The sequence below is a fragment of the Sceloporus occidentalis genome, unplaced genomic scaffold, assembly GCF_023333645.1.
Source record: "Sceloporus occidentalis isolate IW3139 unplaced genomic scaffold, rSceOcc1.0.p SCAF_4, whole genome shotgun sequence".
Taxonomy (NCBI): domain Eukaryota; kingdom Metazoa; phylum Chordata; class Lepidosauria; order Squamata; family Phrynosomatidae; genus Sceloporus; species Sceloporus occidentalis.
This window is the reverse complement of record NW_028316984.1, coordinates 106,419,786-106,437,464: the sequence shown is the minus strand read 5'-3', so window position 1 is coordinate 106,437,464 and position 17,679 is coordinate 106,419,786. Positions and strand designations below refer to the sequence as shown.

Sequence of the window (17,679 nt, the reverse complement as noted above, 5' to 3'; positions counted from 1 at the left end):
GCCTCATCCATTGCCACTCCATAGGACTTCAAAGAGTCTCTATGGCATGTCTTATCAGATAAGTTGATGTTTCCACCAGCGGCGCTCTAGTCATTGCACTGCCTGCTTCATCTTATGAAGATCTTGTGTACCATGGTCCGTCCATGACAGAGCAGAGGTCTGAAACACCTCTGCCCACGACTGTTCCTGATCCGTACTAAAGACCACATTGAGTGCATTACCTGCACAGTGTGTTGTCCCTGAGACTAATTGGAACAGGCCCATGCCTGTTATGGAAGTCATGAACTCCCAAGCTGCACCTGTTAGATCTAATGAACCGGCCTCTAAGGGAATGTTGAGGTCCCCCAGGACCAGAAACCTGGGAGACACCAACACCAGCTCCAAGACCAGCTGTGTCAGCTCAGCCAGGGAGTCTGTTAGGCAACAGGGTGGATGGTATACCAACAATCCCTGGACTGTCCCTGGCCTTCAGGGTCAGGTAAATACACTCGATGTGCTCAGTTTTCCAGATAGGTCTCCTGATCAAAGTGAATATGTTTTTATGGACCAAGGCAACTCCCCCTCCTCACCCACTTTCCCTAACCTGCTCTTTAACAGTATACCCGGCAGATAGGGCTTGTACTCCAGGTCACATTACTATCATCGCCCAGCCAGGTTTATTTTTGTCCTGTTTGTTCAGGATTTGAATTTCAGATTTGGAGGGATGGATGAAGGATATTATCAAAATGGCTATAATGAAAATTAGAAGCAAGAGTTATATAACTTCCTCTTGCCACCTAATTTCTCAGTTCTGGTAGAGTTCTGAATAATCATTGTTCTTCAGGCAAGTTTTTTTAAAAAAGCATGTAGGCTGAACCCATGGAAGAAAAGCAGAATCATACAATTTCCTCCACGAGTTTATTGTATTATTAACACAGCAAAGTCCCAGATCATATATAAAGAATCTGCAGAAGTCAAAGAGGCAAAGGGACCTCCCTCTAATGATATGCCAAAGACTTAAATGGTAGTCTGCTATTGAACACTCCCATTGAAAATAAAATAAACATAAAGAGGGAGTTAGGCCAGGTAGGCTCCTTTGAGATTGTCCTTGTGTTTAAAATACTGACAGCTGCTAATTTTCCTTTCCTGTGCTGAAAGTATCGCTGCAGCAGCATCTCTTTGATCCTTGGCTCTTACAAAATTCAGCCCTTATTTAAATTATACTTGCTTAAGATCTGCAAGGAAGACTCTTCTCAAAGTATCTTCTATTCATCATGTGATCTGACTACCAGGGAAAGTGCCTTTTCTATTACAGAACCCCGTTTGTGGAACACTCTCCTCTTAGAGTGGGACTGGCACTGGGTTATGGAGGTTAATATTTGACTGTTTTGTCTCGCAAGTGATGAATAATTTCCACAGTTTTCTCACCATTTTAGAGAAAATGAAAAATTCTGTGCAGTTTTTGCCTGGTATTTTACACATCCCAATGTATCTCTGAAATTATTCTGTGCAGGAATACCTGTGGTTTATATAAGGATTGTGGGAGTGGGGGTGCCCCCAAAACATCCTATTTCTAGACAGCTGCATGTGATGTTTTTGTGTAAGACTGCTGTTTTCTACACAATAACAGCAATTTTGCAAAAGAAAACTCTTGCACGATAGAACTCCTTTTTAAAAAACAAACCAGCAGATCTGCACATCAATACCATGTGTCAATATTTTTGTGCAAGTCTGCTGTTTTTATGTAAGATATTTTGTGTAAGATTTTTCTCATGTAAGACTGCTGCTTTTCATTTAGTGTCTTTGAGTAAGATTTTTCTTTACAGAAATAGGTTGGCACTATATTCTATGCAAAAGTTCTCAGCAATTGTGCACAAAAGATGCACATTGCTATCTGGAAACTGGCTTTTTTGCTCAAAACCCCACAATTTTCATGCAAAAAAATTGATATGCATTTTTTTACTGCATAATTTTGCAAAACATTTCGGTATTGGAGGAACTTCGCATTTGATCAGAGACAGGTTGTGGATGTCCTAATAAATTAATACATACCAATGGCTTATTTCATGAGAAAAAATTTAAAACTGAAATAATGACATGAAGTTGCCTTCATAACTTTGTGAAGATGTTGTGGAAATTACTGCAAGATGAAGTAACCAGCAGCAACAACTTAAACTGTTTCCTGGTAGTTTCAGTCTTGCAGTTTTCTTTTTATTCTAAAACTGCTTCTAAAATCTAAAGCCACTTTACAAAAATAGGCTGGTACTATAATGGAACTTTCTTTGTGACAGTCCTTCTTTCCCCTCTTTCTGAAATTTAGCACTGATACTTTGGAATGTATTTTATGTCTTAGAAAATTTGTACTCTTGCTAAGTTCTTTAGGCTTTTAAGGAAATGACTGAATAGGCAGCCAAATGTTCACAAACATCTACAGACAATTTCAGCCATCATGTCCCAGTACTTCAAGTGAAAATGTGGCTTGTCTTGAAAACTGGATGCATTGGGGTGCTTAGATTGTGCAGACTTAATGCCATGCTTCTGTATATAACTGCCCTAGGTAGCAGTTATATTCAAGAAGGGTTGCCATCCCACCCTGAGTTATAACTTTCTCTAGGCAATACAGTGGGCTATTGGCATCAGCTGGGGTTTGGATCCTTCACCCCCTGTGGATACCAAAATCAGTGGATATACAGGTCCCACTGTATACAGTGGTGTAGTAAAATGTTGGGTTCCTTATATAAAATGGCAAAATCAAGGTTTGCTTTTTGGAATTTTTTTTTGGGGGGGGGGCATTTTTATGCCTTGGATGGGTGAATGTAGAATCTGTGGATATGGAGGGCCAACTGTAGTTTATTTTCTTGCTGTTGGAACCCTGGAATACTTTGTTATAATGGTAGTGGAAGGATTGAAGCCCCTGGTGCCAGATGGGACAAGGAAAAACTGGGTAAGATCTTGTTCCAGTCAGGAGCTTACTTCCACAGAAGTGCTAGCTGTGGTTCCCAAACTTTGGTTCCCGAGATATTTTAGACTTCAGTTCCCAGAATATAGATTTGGACTTTGGGACATAGTGTGTCTCCAAGCTCCTGCAGGAATTCAGGTTTCCAGCTATTACAGAAAATTCTACAAAAATATTTTTTTTCAGTTTGATCATCTACCATGTTCAACAAAAATATCTCTGTAGCCAGAAATCTTTAAAGAACTACTGAGGCCAGGACACACACACACACATACACAGAATACCTCCCTCCCTGTCTGAGTCCCTGCCCACCAGCCCGCATGTGTGTGTTTCTTCTGATGGGGGCCGTTGCCAAAGACCTCGCCCTTTCCTTGTAGCCAGAGATCTTTAAAGAGCTACTGAGGTAGGAGAAAAGAATGCCCTTGACTTATCCATGGATCATATCAAAATCCACAAATTTGGCCCCAGAACTTGCCCTGAACTTATATGTGAGTTCAACTGACAGTTGAGTATATATGGTATTAAAAGTAGGTAATATTCCACACATTCCTAAAGCTGGGATGGCACCAAAATAAACATTTATCAAAATGAGATGCTATATTCAAGATTATAAAGGGATTACATGGTTTCTTTAGCATGGACCTAGGTTTACTATAGTCTAACATGGATCCAATAGAGAGCAAGGACCTGAGTTCTCAGGCCCTGGTACCTGTTTATGATATTACTGGAATATGCTTGTTTCACTGAAGACCTAAGCAGGTCCAACAGAGAGAATCACCTCCTCCACCATCCCAAAAGCTACTGTTTAGGCTACAGTCTAGTCTGGGCATGCCCAAGACCTTGCATTTAAAGTTCCATTATGGCATTGTGGCACCCAACTTGGAGCGGCACATTATTGCCCAAATATTGATAATGAGATTTTCACTTGGCACATTCTCAGTTCTTGAATAATTATAAATGAATAGTTTTTTAAGGGGGTGAAGGGAGGCTAAGCCTTTAATACAGACAGAACCCTTCACCAAGACTGGGATATTTGTCTTAGAATATGGGGACTGTATTATTTGTGATGATATAAAGCCTTACCATTTTTGGAATTTGCTAAGCCCTTCTCTAACGTAGAATATAAATGTTGCCCCCAAATATTATTAATGTAAACATTCCATTAGAGAATGACTTACTAACAAAAAGGCTATATAGTTGGTGAAAAGCAATTTAAATCTGGAAAAAAACCTGAGTGGGTGCCTCCTGCAGTTTGCTGAAATTCCAAAGGTTAATTTAATGAGTCATTCACATTTTAGATTATTAAATAAACATCCTACTCTAGAAAGCACAATCGTTCTCTCTCTTTTTCCCCACTATGCCTTCTTTCCTGTGGCTGATCTCACATAGAATGATCACTAGCAGAATAATACTGGCCTCATTCCATAAACTCACAATCATATTACATGCTGATTAAGCCTACACCCAATTGCTAGCCTGAAATAAAGTAGGCCTACTGAATCAGTGAAATCTACATCAGTATTAATTTACCATACAGTGGTTCATTCAATAGGCCTACTCTTAATTGTTTGGATTTAGACCTCATTTCAAGCTTTGGGTTGCTATCTCACAATTCTGGAGGGGAGTATTGGGTCATAGGAAATTTAGATTTGAGCTTTCAGTGTAAAGACGTATAAACAGAAATGTATACTGAACATGCAGCACACATACAAAGATAGGATGTTAAAGTGGACATCTTTTATGACTTCTGAGAACATTCTTTGGTTCATTAATCTGTAGCAGATACTTCTTCCATAATGCATTGACCTAACCATTCACACTTTGTCATTCCTTTGTGCTCACTGACAGAGTGCTCCTTCCTTGAACCTTAATGTTCAAAGTATGAAAATTAATTGTCCATATAATCCACTTAACTTCCACACAGCAATGCATTTAAATGGAAGCAGTATAATTATTCAACCCTTTTAAAATCCCCAGTAACCCAGGGAAATCAAATTCAAAGACTGTAACTCTGAACGTATTGTTCCTTAACTGTATGAAGTGTCTTTGGTCTTGTATGTCTTAGGATATGGCAGGGAAATATAGTCTTATTGTCCATTCAAGCTTGTGACCACTTTCATTGCTATATAGGTTTTGGCCTACCCTGGACAAATGTAGGATGGTCATAGTAATTTAAGCTCTGGTAACCTCCTGGATTGACTATTGTAATGCTTTATTATAAGAGGCTATCTGGAGTATAGAGGAGGCAAAATGAAGGCATTGCTCCTGCAAAAAAGAATTCTGCCCTCTCCATGAAATTTTCCTACAGTTCCCAAGTTTCTAGCATTGCCGAGAGTGAGACACTCAACACTGTTAGCACCTAAGTAAGAACTCTTAAATTTATTGTATTCATATTCTCCTGAGAACTTTGCCCTCTCTTCTTTGGATACCTAAACTGTATTTCTAAATGCTTAACTGAAATTTTAAGCCAAGTCAATGCTAGAACTTTTGGGACTAAAGGAAAATGGGTACTGGGGACTATAAGAACTGAGTTAACAGCCTGTTTGTTTTCAAGCACAGTTCAAGAATTTGGTACTTATAGTTCAGAGAGCTAACTGGCTTGGGGTACCCGACTTTGTACACCAAGAAAGTTTGTTCAGTGGAGGTGTCCCACTTATAGAATTCTGGACAATAGCCATCATTCTACAAAAGGGTGTCAACATACACAGTGAGATTTCCCATTCCTTTCCCTTGCCTCCTATAATCCTTCCCTCACATCTCAGATCTCTCACACACATATACATACACACACCTTGATAATTCTTGTGCTCTGTGCATGCTCTGTTTTAAATAGTGGTCTTTATTGCGATTTTATGCCTTCTGATTCAGTTTTATGGTATTATTTTTTCCTGCAAATTACTTCTAACATCCTTTGCTTGAAACATAGTGTATAAATGTACAAAATAAGTAAGATGCTGTGATTGATAGACAGATGCTATTTATCCATCCACAGGGTCATCATAAAATCATACATTCAAGCTTCAACCTTATGTAGAGTTCGTGGAGCTTTGACATAAGTAATTATGTAGTGTAGTGGTTTGAGTGTTGGACTAGTAACTTAGATCTAGTCCGCACTGCAGAAATAAGCCAGTTTGATGCCAGTTTAACTGCTCTGGTTCTGTGCTAGGGATTTCTGGGAATTTTAGTTTATTGTGGCACCAGAGCTCTCTAACAGAAGGCAAAATGCCTCACAAGACTACAGTTTCCAGAATTCCTTAGTATTGAGCCAGGGCAGTTAAAGCCATGTCAAACTGGATTATTACTGCTGTGTGGATTGTACTTACTGTAGGTTACTTTCAGGAAAAAGAAAATGAAAACTTGTTATTTGGAAGAACTGTACCTATAGTGGTTAGCAACTAAAGAGGGCTTGGAAGTATAACTGTAGTGCATATGGCTGGAATTTACAATCACAGTTATGAATAAATAACCTAGAATTATGCATAACAAATTTGTATTCATTATTATTATTATTATTATTATTATTATTATTTATATAGCACTGTAGATTTACACAGTGCTGTACATGCAAACAATAAAATACATAAAAGTAAACCTGCCCATGGCGTACATTCTAAGAGATAATAGCATAATACATATAAATAATGGATAACAATACAGGAAGGGGTTCAATAAAACAAGGCAGGCAGCAAATTAAAAATGTCAAATAACAAATAATAGTCATGTACAGAACACATAGAGATGATAAAAGTCCCCCAGTACTGATTTACCAGGCAACAACCACTGCAAGCAAGAAAAGTCTATACCCTGTTGATCAAAATGCATCAGACTGACATTCCCACCCCATTCCTGTGAGCGATCTCTAGAGAAAGGAGGAATTGTGACAGGAATCCTACTTCTGAATGTTGCACTGGAGATCACTAGAGGGAGAAGGATGGAAACATCAGTATGTAGTCTTTCATGGCTTTCATGGCCAGCATCCATGGTTTTTTGTGGGTTGTGTCCTCATCACCAGGAGAACAGAAACCCATCATGTGCAGCAGGTGCTACCCAGTAAATCAAGATGGGGTGGCAGGTCAGGCCATTACTTAGCTACTCAACTAGGGTAGTTACATAATTAAGTACTATATTTAGAAAACCAGCCATTTTTTTAAAAAAAAAGAACTCCCATAGTTCTGCACTTACTATGGAGTTACTAGACAGAATGGAAACCGCAGTCAGAAAATCAGAAAAAGGTTGCCACTTGGACAGGCAGCTATAAAGGAACTAGGCAAGATTCTGAAATGTAAAGATATATCATTGAATACTAAAGTTGGGATTATTAACACCATCATATTTCCAGTTTCTATGTATGGTTGTGAAAGCTGAACAGTGAAAAAAAGCTGGCAGGAAGAAAATAAACTAATTTTAAATGTGCTGGAGAAGAGTTCTATGGATAATGTAGTGTGCTAAAAAGACAAATAAATGGGTCCTAGAACAAGTCAAGCCTGAAGTCTCCCTAGAAGCCAAGGGCCCGTTACAGACGGGCACCCTAGGACGGACTCAGTCCGTGCTAGGGTTAGAAAGGAGCATCTCTTCCAGACCCCCCTAACCCTAGCACAGACTGAGTCCGTACAAAATGGTGGCGGCCCCTTTCTCCTCCTCCCCGCCGTCGCCAGGTGTCCTTGGGGCTTGAAGCCCCAAGGACACCCTTTTCCAGGCCGCGGGGAAGCAGCCTTTTGCCGCTTCCCCACAGCCTGCAAAGCGGTGGATCGGGGCCTCAGAGGCTGCCGGTCTGGCAGCTGAGGCCCCGATACAGCGGGGAAAGGGGCGGGTGCAGGCCGCCCCAAACGAGCGGTCTGTAACCCGCCAAGATGACTAAACTGATACTGCTTTTCTTTGGACATATAATGAGAAGACAAGGCTTACCATAAAAGATAATAATGCTTGGTAAAGCAGAAGGTAGTTGGAAAGAAGAAGACCACATTCCAGATGTTTAGATTCAATCAAGGAAACCCAACCCTGATTCTGCAAGACCTGATCAGAGCTCTTGATAATAGAGTTACTTGGAGGTCTCTCATTTATAGGGCTGCCATAAGTCCAAGTTGACTTAGTAGCAGTTAACAATAACAACTGTGCTATTCAGTAGGGATTATTTTGAGTAGATATGCATATCATTAGTTTCTGTTTCCATCAGTACTTAATTTCCATTAAAATTAGGTAAGCTCTTTGCCATTTCTTTCCCTTCCTACCAGATTTAAATTGGTTTTATTAAAATGTCTTAATAACAAAGTATTCAGTTTTCACATATAATATAGTTTTTAAGAGTTACACAAATAATTTTGCATGGAAGGTCAACCACTCTAGTATTAACACTGTAAAAGAAAGAAAGTTTGTGGGGGATGCTAATCAAAGCTATAAATGCATGCACACTCTGTTGGCTATTGAGGCCATTTTTCAAGATTCTAATATAGGCATATATTCTGATTCATCATTACTTCATTAGTGTAAACCAGATAATACAAAATCAGTATGTATGTCAGGTATCTGTTGTTTCTCATCATGATTAGGGGAGAAAGGTTAGCAAATTTATATTGTAGAACGTACTACATAATATCCTTTCTTAAGCATTTTAGAAGGAAAAATTGACTGCTATGAAAGAATCGTAAAGATGGACTTTTGAATGCAAGATCTTGGAGTCCATGTTCACCTTTCATTCCAGGAAGGGTTCCTGCTGTTCACAAAGACTCCCACTGGATGATGGGGGAGAGGAAGTGATTTTTGCTGGTCCGTGCAAACTATCAATGTCACCTCTTATGCTGTTCACAGTGTCTTCCCCACCTCCATTTTGCAAAGTAGAATATTCCACATGTGGACTAGATCATACAGGAAAGTAGGATAACAAGTTGAACACATAGCATCTTCAGAATATTGCAAAACTATGTAGAGAAGCTGAAGTCTACAAAATCCTGTCATTGAGCTCTGCATGGTGTTATTAGGAAGACTAACTTTGCAGAGTGGCACAGAATGGGGACCTTATCACACATGGGGCAAAACATGGTCGAAACGTCATCCAAACATTGCAGAAGAGCCAGGGATGTGATCATGCCTGGTGCTTATAAAGTGTAGTGAGGCTTCCCACTAAGGAATCGTCATCCAATCTTTCACGGTGAAACCAGGAGGAGCCATTTTCTGAATATCCTGTTATTCAGAAAATGACTTCTCCGCAAACAAGTTCATGACAGTTCCATAGCAGGAAGCCTCAATTACACTTTAGAAGCACCAGGCATGATCAGACTCTGACTGTGGTGTAAGGTGCCTTTAAGACACAGCCCTTAGTGATATCAGCTGCAGTATGAGGGTTGGAGAGGAATTGATTGTTCTCTCTTCCTCATCTCACTCTCCTGGGACTGGCTGTGTTCAATAGCTCATGGATGAATAAATTGATCACTTTTACATGAAGATTGGACTCTGTTTGGACTCTTACAAGATTGGATTCCAACAACAGACATCACACTGATGCTTCCGCAACGTTTGGATGACGTTTCTACTACGTTGTGTGATAAGGTCCTAGGTTTGTCAGGTGAAAACTAGGAGAGGGCTCCTGTTTCTTTAATGGTTTTACAGAAGGAATTGCAGCAGGTGGAGTGTATGTGACAAACTTGACCTACTGAAACTCTGTTTTTACACAACATTCAATCTAGTAGATTGAAACTACAAGAAAAGAGCTTTGACCTTTACTTTCTGGCAGTAAGAGCTGTTTGACAGTGGAACGTACTCCCTTGGAGTGTTGTGGACTGTCCTGATTTGGAGGTTTTTAAACAGATGCTGGATGGCCATCTGTTGGGGGTGCTTTGATTGTGTATTCCTGAATGGCAGGCAGTTGAATTGGATGGCCCTTGGGATCTCATCCAATGCTATGATTCTAGGTACAAGAAGCACTGTCTTGCTTTTCACCTTACAGGGGGAAAGGTAAGGAAAGTAAATGGAAAACCAAGTGGGGGAGATATCTTGTCTCATAACTCTGACAGGCCTTGCAATAAAGAAAATCTGGATCTTACTTATAAATTTGTTTCTCCAACAAATATGATTATGACAGAGCCTACAAATTTACTACGTTCACATTGCAAACTTCTGGTAGTTGTAATACTACAAAGTTATTTTTTCAAGCTCTGATGTAGCACCTAACTATTTGAATGGACCAAAAAAGAAGATGGAACAGCAATAGCATTTACATTTCTATACCACTTATCATTGAACTCAGCACTCTCTAATGTGTAAGCCAATTGCCCCCAACAAGCTGGGTACTCATTTTAGCAACCTATGGAAGGATAGAAGGCTGACACAATCTCGGAGCCCCTGGATGGAACTCACAACCTTGTGGCTGCAGTACCAGCATTTAACCACTGTGACACCAGGACTCCCTAATAGTGATGCATTACAGAAAACTGCTCCTTTTTGCACCGGGGAAAGGGTGCCTTTGCCGCCATGGTGGCATTTTTTTCAGCATTTCTTTGGCACAGCATGTCTAAATGTTGCGCTGATGAATCACCGTGGATCTGCTGCACATCTAGCCAGCTGTGCAGCTTCCTGGTGGACTGGGGGTGTGCTGTTGTCTGAACTCCATGGCCTCAGTCCACCAGGAAGCCAACTCTTTTTGACTGTCTCTTTCACTCCTATGTGATTTGCTATTGACTACTTGTGCTGTTTGAATTAATCAGCCAAAATGAAATACATCTGTCACCAGTCCATGTCCTCTTTATCTCCATCCAAATAGTTATGAAACATCCATGACCTAAGTCAGTAGTCCAAAACTAATTTGTAATATATTGAGTGCCAACATAGATAATGCTGTAAGCAGAAAATGAGATTAAGATAATGCAATTAATTATTTACTGTGAATCATTCAACTGGGGATATATGCCATGCACAATTGCACCCCCTCATCCTTTTTAAGTATCTGATCTTTGTGCAACTCCTGTTTTTTATCTCCCTCTATCCTTTTCATCTACATAGCAGCTTTTGTCTTAATAGTAAATTATACTTCAAACTCAACCTTGAGAATCTAACTTCTGTTCAACAGAAAGAAAAGGGGAAAAATTATTTTTTCCCTACTGGGCAAAAACGATAGATTAAAATTAATAGATTTAATTTATCAGAGTCACAAATCATAGCAGAGTATTATGTTTGGACAACAATGCCAGGATAAGATTAATAGTCCATTCCCAATTAGGTAGCATAGTCCCTTTCTTTATTATACCAGTCATTCACAACCTTTCCATCAACTCAGAAACAGAGTATACGTGACCTTGAAAGTAGTGTCACTAGTATTCAAGAAGAAAGAAGATCACTTCCTAGTTTTACATTAGTGGTAGTGTAAATGAAAACTTTAGGCATTAAAGTTGTTATTCTGTGAGTGAACATTTTCTTTTGAGGGCTTCATATTATGGGGACTACCAGTGACAGCACTGGGGAGGTGCAGGGGTCTAGACCACAATAGGTGACACCCCAGAGAAGGGATGACATGTAATGGGGCCCTCCTCCTTCAGTGTGAGAGGGGCAAGTGTGCACACTTTCCGGCTGCTTCCACCCTGGAAAGGAAGCTCAGAGATGGAACAACAGGAGGGGTGAACACGTGCCCTTTCCAAATGACACCCTTTCCAGATGTCTCCCCACACTGTGTGACACTCCATCTAGTGATGCCACTGGAGACCATGTGCAAGTACTGGCTGCAGCCAGTTACTGACATTTTTTTTCTGTCTTAAGGCCATCACCAGGATTGTGTTACTCCTCTTCCCTCTAAAGATTCTAATGAAAGATAGATGATAATGATCTTAAGTCAACCAACCTCCCTCCCTCCCTCCCTCCCTCCCTCCCTCCCTCCCTCTTGTCACCTTACACATCTCTTCATACAAACATTTATTTACAAGTGTTTATTCTATTTGCTCTCCCTCTCTCTTTTAGTTCTTCCTTATTCTCTTTCTGCCACAGGTTCATTGCTTCTTCAAGTGATTGTCTCCAGGAATATATAGAGAACCAAAGAGAACATCCAAACATCAGAAATGGCGAGTGTATATGTAAACTCAGGGTCCAACTATAGAGTGTGACAGCTTGCAAGATGTTATTCTGGTCTTGATCTCATGCTCCATGGTCTAGACTCTAAGCTTCTGTATGCATCTCTCTGAGAGCTTCTCTAGCCCGATGACAACACCAAATGGGAGGAAAGGGTGGGATGGAGAAAGAGAGGTAGCAGACTATAGTTTGCTTCATCTCAATTTTATTTTATCCTGTTGGCACCCAGGTCTCTTTCAGATTGATCTAAAGAAGCCAGGGTTCTTGCAATATATCATATTTGCTTTTGCAAATTGTTGTCTCTTCTGAGTACTTTTGTTCCAGTCTCTCGGGAGGCTTTTTTTTTAGTGATTTCTTGGATTTCCACTAGGACCCTTCTGCTGAGGTGGCCTTGTAGTTTGAAGGGCAAATTTTCTACTCTGACTTTTAAAAACATTCTTATAGTGCTATAGTGCAAAAGTGCTATTTCATTGATCTACTGATGCATAATAACTGTAAAAAACCCTTTAGTGTTTTTTTTTTTCTTTTGCAGAAAGGCAGGCTATGAACAAAACAAACAAATAATGAATAATCTGTGCTGCTACCACAAGTTCCGTAGTGAGGGGTATGTTCCCTCAAGTAACAGCTCAGCACTTTGCGTTGGGTCCCTTTCACACAGCACTGTTATAGCACTATGATGCTGCTAACTTCCATGACTGCATCCTGTGGGATTCTGGGATTAGTAGTTTGGTCAGCTCTCTGGATGAGGGTTCTAAACACTCCTCCCTAAACTGCAAATCAGAAGCCTAAAGACACCAGACTGCATCGGATTTTGGAAGCTGAGTAGGGACAGCCCTGGTTAGTACTTAGAAGGAAGAGTACCAAGGAATACAAGATGTCATAAAGTATATGTCAGAGGAAGGCAGAATGGCTCCGACCGTTCCTTCCCTAAGAAAACCCTATGAAATTCATGTGGTCATTGTATGTTGACAAATAATTTAAAGGCACACACCCACTCACACACATACATATACACACACTACAAATCTCAGGAATCCATACAATGCAGGATGCAGTCATGGCAATTAAAGTGGGATGATATTATGATTATGATTATTGATATCCTGCCTTTTTTCCAAAATTGGGACACAAAGTGGCTTACAAATTAAAAGAACATTACATTTAAAAGCATACAAAAGTGAGCAATTAAAGTAGAATTAAACTAACGCAGTATTAAAATGTATCACTCATTAAAAGAATAAAATACAATTAAAAGATCAAAGTGCTTTAAAAAGCACATATTAAAAACAAACAAAAAAAACCCCCTATATACAGACCTTTTAAAAACTTCAAAAACCAGCACCATAGAGTTATAGCGTAGTGTGAAAGGGCCCTTATATCTTTATCTCTTTGTCCCCCTACTATGCCACCCTCCCTCTGCTCCCACTAGCAGAATAACAACATTGTATCTCTTGCAGAGAAACCTTCCAGTCTTTCCTAACTGTTGCCTTGCATTAAGAAACACTTCATTGGTCATCCCATTACATTACCCAGTAATCTGCTTTACTTTCACAGGGTCTGCATTCATTAGAGAAACATAGCTATCCTGTACTTTGCAACATTACTCTATTGTAAGGCAAATGTTATTTTTTCTTTTTCAATAGCTGCCTTTTGTTGTATCTCCTTTAAATAAGTAATAAAACTATTGGGGGGGGGCGGGTTGTCTAGGATTCAAAGTGTTATTGGAGTGAACAGATGGTAATAGCCATTTAGGAATAATATGAAACTGAGGCCAAAGTGGGGTCTAAAAAAATTCTGAACAAAATATACTTACTCCATTAGTTTTCTGGGAGTGCTGCTCAAATGTTCTCTGCAGAGTCCTTTTTAATGCATTTTATGTGTTTTCAAAAGCAGTGTGCAGAAGCTTATTTCCTCCCAGGTTTCAGACCATATGGTTCAGGGAGAGCTCTTTCCATAAAGGAAAGTCATCATGGTCCCACCATGAACATGATCTTTCAGTATTATTCAAATCAGTTTCAACACATTAAACTTTTTAATTTTTTAATTTCCTGGACTTTCAAAATCTCCCAATTGCCACATGGCCAGAAGGAGGAGGGGCCAGCCTGCAAAATATACCCTCCCCATACCATCTTAACTAAGGACAGACACAACACAATAAATTCTTGTTTCCAATTGTTTTTCTCCTCTTCTGTTTGTAACTCCTTGCCTGAAGAAGAAGCCATGGAGCTTCAAAAGCTTGCAACAAGTATATTGTGCATTTCGGTTGTCCAATAAAGGTATCACTCTTGGGTGGGTTGTTTGAATTTGCTAAATGGCCAACACAGCTACCCCTGCATGTTTACATGATACTTCTGTGAAGCAACAGATTAATCTGGGCAACTTCAGTTTCGCTGAATAGAATTAAGTCATCTGTTAAGTCACACTGCCAAAGAACAATGAGACTGGCATATGAGTCCATTATTCTTCATAAAAGGGAGGGTGGTGAACACTCCTCCTTTGAAGGTCTTTAAACAGAGGTTGGATGACCATCTTTTGGGAGAGCTTGTATATCCCTGTATTGCAGATAGTTGGACTGGGTGACTCTAGTGGTCCTTTGCCACTCTGCAGTTCTTTGCCACACACTCTATAAAAGTCTCCTGTGTGAGAGGAACCCCTGATCCTTGAAGAAAACCCAAGCTTCTTGAGCTTCCAGCCCAGCCCTGTGAGGCTCACCAAACATTCAGCACTGTTTGGTGGTTTTCCATTTTTCTACAGTGTGCTGGCATTTTTGGACACACACTTTTGCATTAGGCCTTACCTACTCCTGAATGCAGTGTGCGAGAACTTCTTTTAAATGCACTATGCTATGTGACTGAAAGAGGTTCCTTTATTGTTGATGTAGGGTGTGTGTCTCCTGCTATTTTCACTTTGATATCCACTACTGGGAGGTACAGAACTGTGGTAAATAAAGTTTGTTGTACCCCTTTAAATTGGAACATTCTGCTATGGACTGATGCTGTGTTGATTCTGCTCCAGTCTCTGCATCAGTCTGAATGGATTACAGCACTAACTGCATATTTCTCAGCTGATTCTGCCAGTTGGGCATTTGCTCATCACTGTGCTGTAGGAGAGGTCCCAACCCTGTGCAAAAGCAACACCAGTCTCATTTTCAGAAACATGAGGAGTGATATTAAAACTAGACTTCCCCAACTGACACCTTCCAGCTGCAACTGCCATCATCTCCAATAACCATCCTAGCTATATAAAAATACCCGTAATTTGAAACAGTATAAAATTGTTTAAAAGACACAACAATGAAGGCAAAAATGCAGCATGCACAGACCCAAGGTGGCTCATGGAAGGAAATCAGCTAAAACCTACCAGTGCAATTTTAAAAGCCTTAAATGTCTGTTTGAATAAAGAAGTCTCCAAAGAACTGGGCTCAGGAGAAGGCTATGATATCGGATGGACTCAGAAAATGTGGTGACTTTTTGTATTTCAGCAGGGGTTTGAACTGCAGTATCACCAGTTTGGTTCTTCCTTATAGTAACTGGACAAACTTTTGAGTTGAACTTAACAGACTGAGATTGTACACTGGGAGAGATAGACCAAGCACATGGCTACATCTCTGGAGCTACAGCTCCCCAACTCACCTTTTAAGCAACACACGTCCCCAAACATGGCCATTTTCCATGTTGTTGGAAGGCAGGAGGAACAGATGAGATACATCCAGCTATTTTCCTGTAGCTGACCATGCTGCAGCAGACATCAGCAGGCAAGAATCCTCAGGAGATACCAGCAGATGGCATCCTTACAGAGCATCCATCTACAGGAAAATATCTGGATCTATGTTCAGTGATCTTTCTGCTCTCTGAAGACATGGGAATGGCCATTTTGGAAGGAGGGGCAGCCTTGCTTAAAATGTGGATTGGGGGAGATTTGGGTCATTGTACAGTCAGAAAACAATTGTGACTTCTGTAACAACAAAAAAGTTGGGTTATGATAGCATGAAGTATGACTTCTGCTATTATATCTGACTTAAAGTTGTCAGCCTGTATGTAAAATATCACTGAGCTTGGAAGTAACAAGTAAATGAGCTGTAGCAAGTAACATTTCCTTGGAATGAAAATGGAACAAAGTTGCACTTCCAAACTAACAAAACATATGGGAGTACAATTACTTTAGTGATGCAACAAGTAGCATTTAATAGAGCTTTAAAATGTATCTTATAAAAAGTATTTGAGACACATTTGACAGAAATTTTAAAAAATGTTTTAGTCTTTCTCTTGTTAACTGTGTTTCCTTCACACCAAATCTGCAGAAATTGAACATGTAATGAACACGTAATGAAGTATAAATCTGGCAATTAGAAGCATCAACAGATTACTTTTCTTTTAAGTGTCTGGCTGTGTATTGCAGTCTGGTGAATAACTGGATTAATTTTGTTTTTCTTTCTATACTTTTAAAGGGAGGCCCAATCCAGAACAGAAAATCCAAACGTTGCTTGGAGCTGCAGGAAAACAGTGATAATGAATTTGGATTTCAGTTAGTTCTACAGAAATGCTCTGGCCAGCGTTGGTCTATCACAAACATCCTGAAAAGCTTACCGCCATAGACTTTTTTTTGGGGGGGATCTTCTACTCAGTCCTCTTGCTACTGTGTAGCAAAAGTCTGCAATGTCGCCTGCTGCACTGTATAATTTTTCCTTCTTCTTTTAATCTTTTTGTGTGAGAGTGTGGATGTCAGATTTGTGGGCTGAGAATAGAGATTTTTATTTGACAAGGACATTTTCACAGCATTTATAGAGAGTGATATTGAATGACAGGTGATAATAGAATATCTTTAAATATTTTGCAATTGTAAATAGGGAACAAATGGAGAATATTTATAACTCAATAAAATTTTATTGATAAAAATATAGTTTGATCCTTGCTTTTATTGATTAATTCAAAACTTCAAAGATACTTGATAGATATCTTTGTGTCTTTCAATCAGTCTTTGGGATTATAGACCCACTGTTGTTCCCGGGGCCTTTCGTACTATGATTCCACTTTAACCACCATGGCTGCATCCTATGGATTCCTGGCTTTGGCAGTTTGGTGGGGCACTAAAGCTCTAAATACCACTTCCTAAACTACATATCCCAGGATTCCATAGGATGTTGCCATGGCAGTTTAGGAAGATTTGGTGCTAAAATTGTTAGTGTGAAAGGGTATCCTGGTGTTTACTTCCTGTGCCTATAGGCATTCATGTGATGTTGAGGTGAACTTATGCCTGGGTTTTTCACAGAAGTTGGAGGCCTCTAACCTAGAGTTGTTCCTGAGTAGAGCATACCCATTGCATGATTTGGATGTACCTATGCACTGGCTCACCATTAGATAGTTGATTCCATGGTCCTGCTCAGCGGAAACAAGCCAAAAGGATTTCAGGTTTTCTTTCTTTCTTTATCTTTCTTCAAAAAATGGGGCTCGTTGTGGTCCTGGAAAGATTCTACACTGGAGACATAAAATCAGAGGTCAAAAGATTCTTCACTTGAAATCAACAAGCAAAAGCCTAAAGTGGTTTAAGTATATTCCTACAAAAAATGAAAGCCATAGAACAGCCACACAATTATTGTTAAGGTACAGTGCCATCATGATAGAGAAGCCATCATACAGTGCCTTCCAACATGGCTATGGAGAAGAAAGTCCTATTGAATTTAACATTCTTATTCCCAA

General features: G+C 39.8%; 1 protein-coding gene across 2 annotated transcripts in view; it reads left to right on the top strand.

Moving 5' to 3' along the window:
- Window positions 1-16,878, top strand: part of GALNT18 (polypeptide N-acetylgalactosaminyltransferase 18) — a 407,674-nt gene extending 390,796 nt beyond the window's left edge. For both annotated transcript variants that reach the window (XM_089521185.1, XM_089521184.1), the window contains exon 11: window positions 16,431-16,878. In XM_089521185.1, coding sequence (XP_089377311.1) covers window positions 16,431-16,577 — 147 coding nt within the window. In that variant the 3' untranslated portion in view covers window positions 16,578-16,878. The remainder of the gene's footprint in view (window positions 1-16,430) is intronic.
- Window positions 16,879-17,679: the final 801 nt, after the last annotated feature.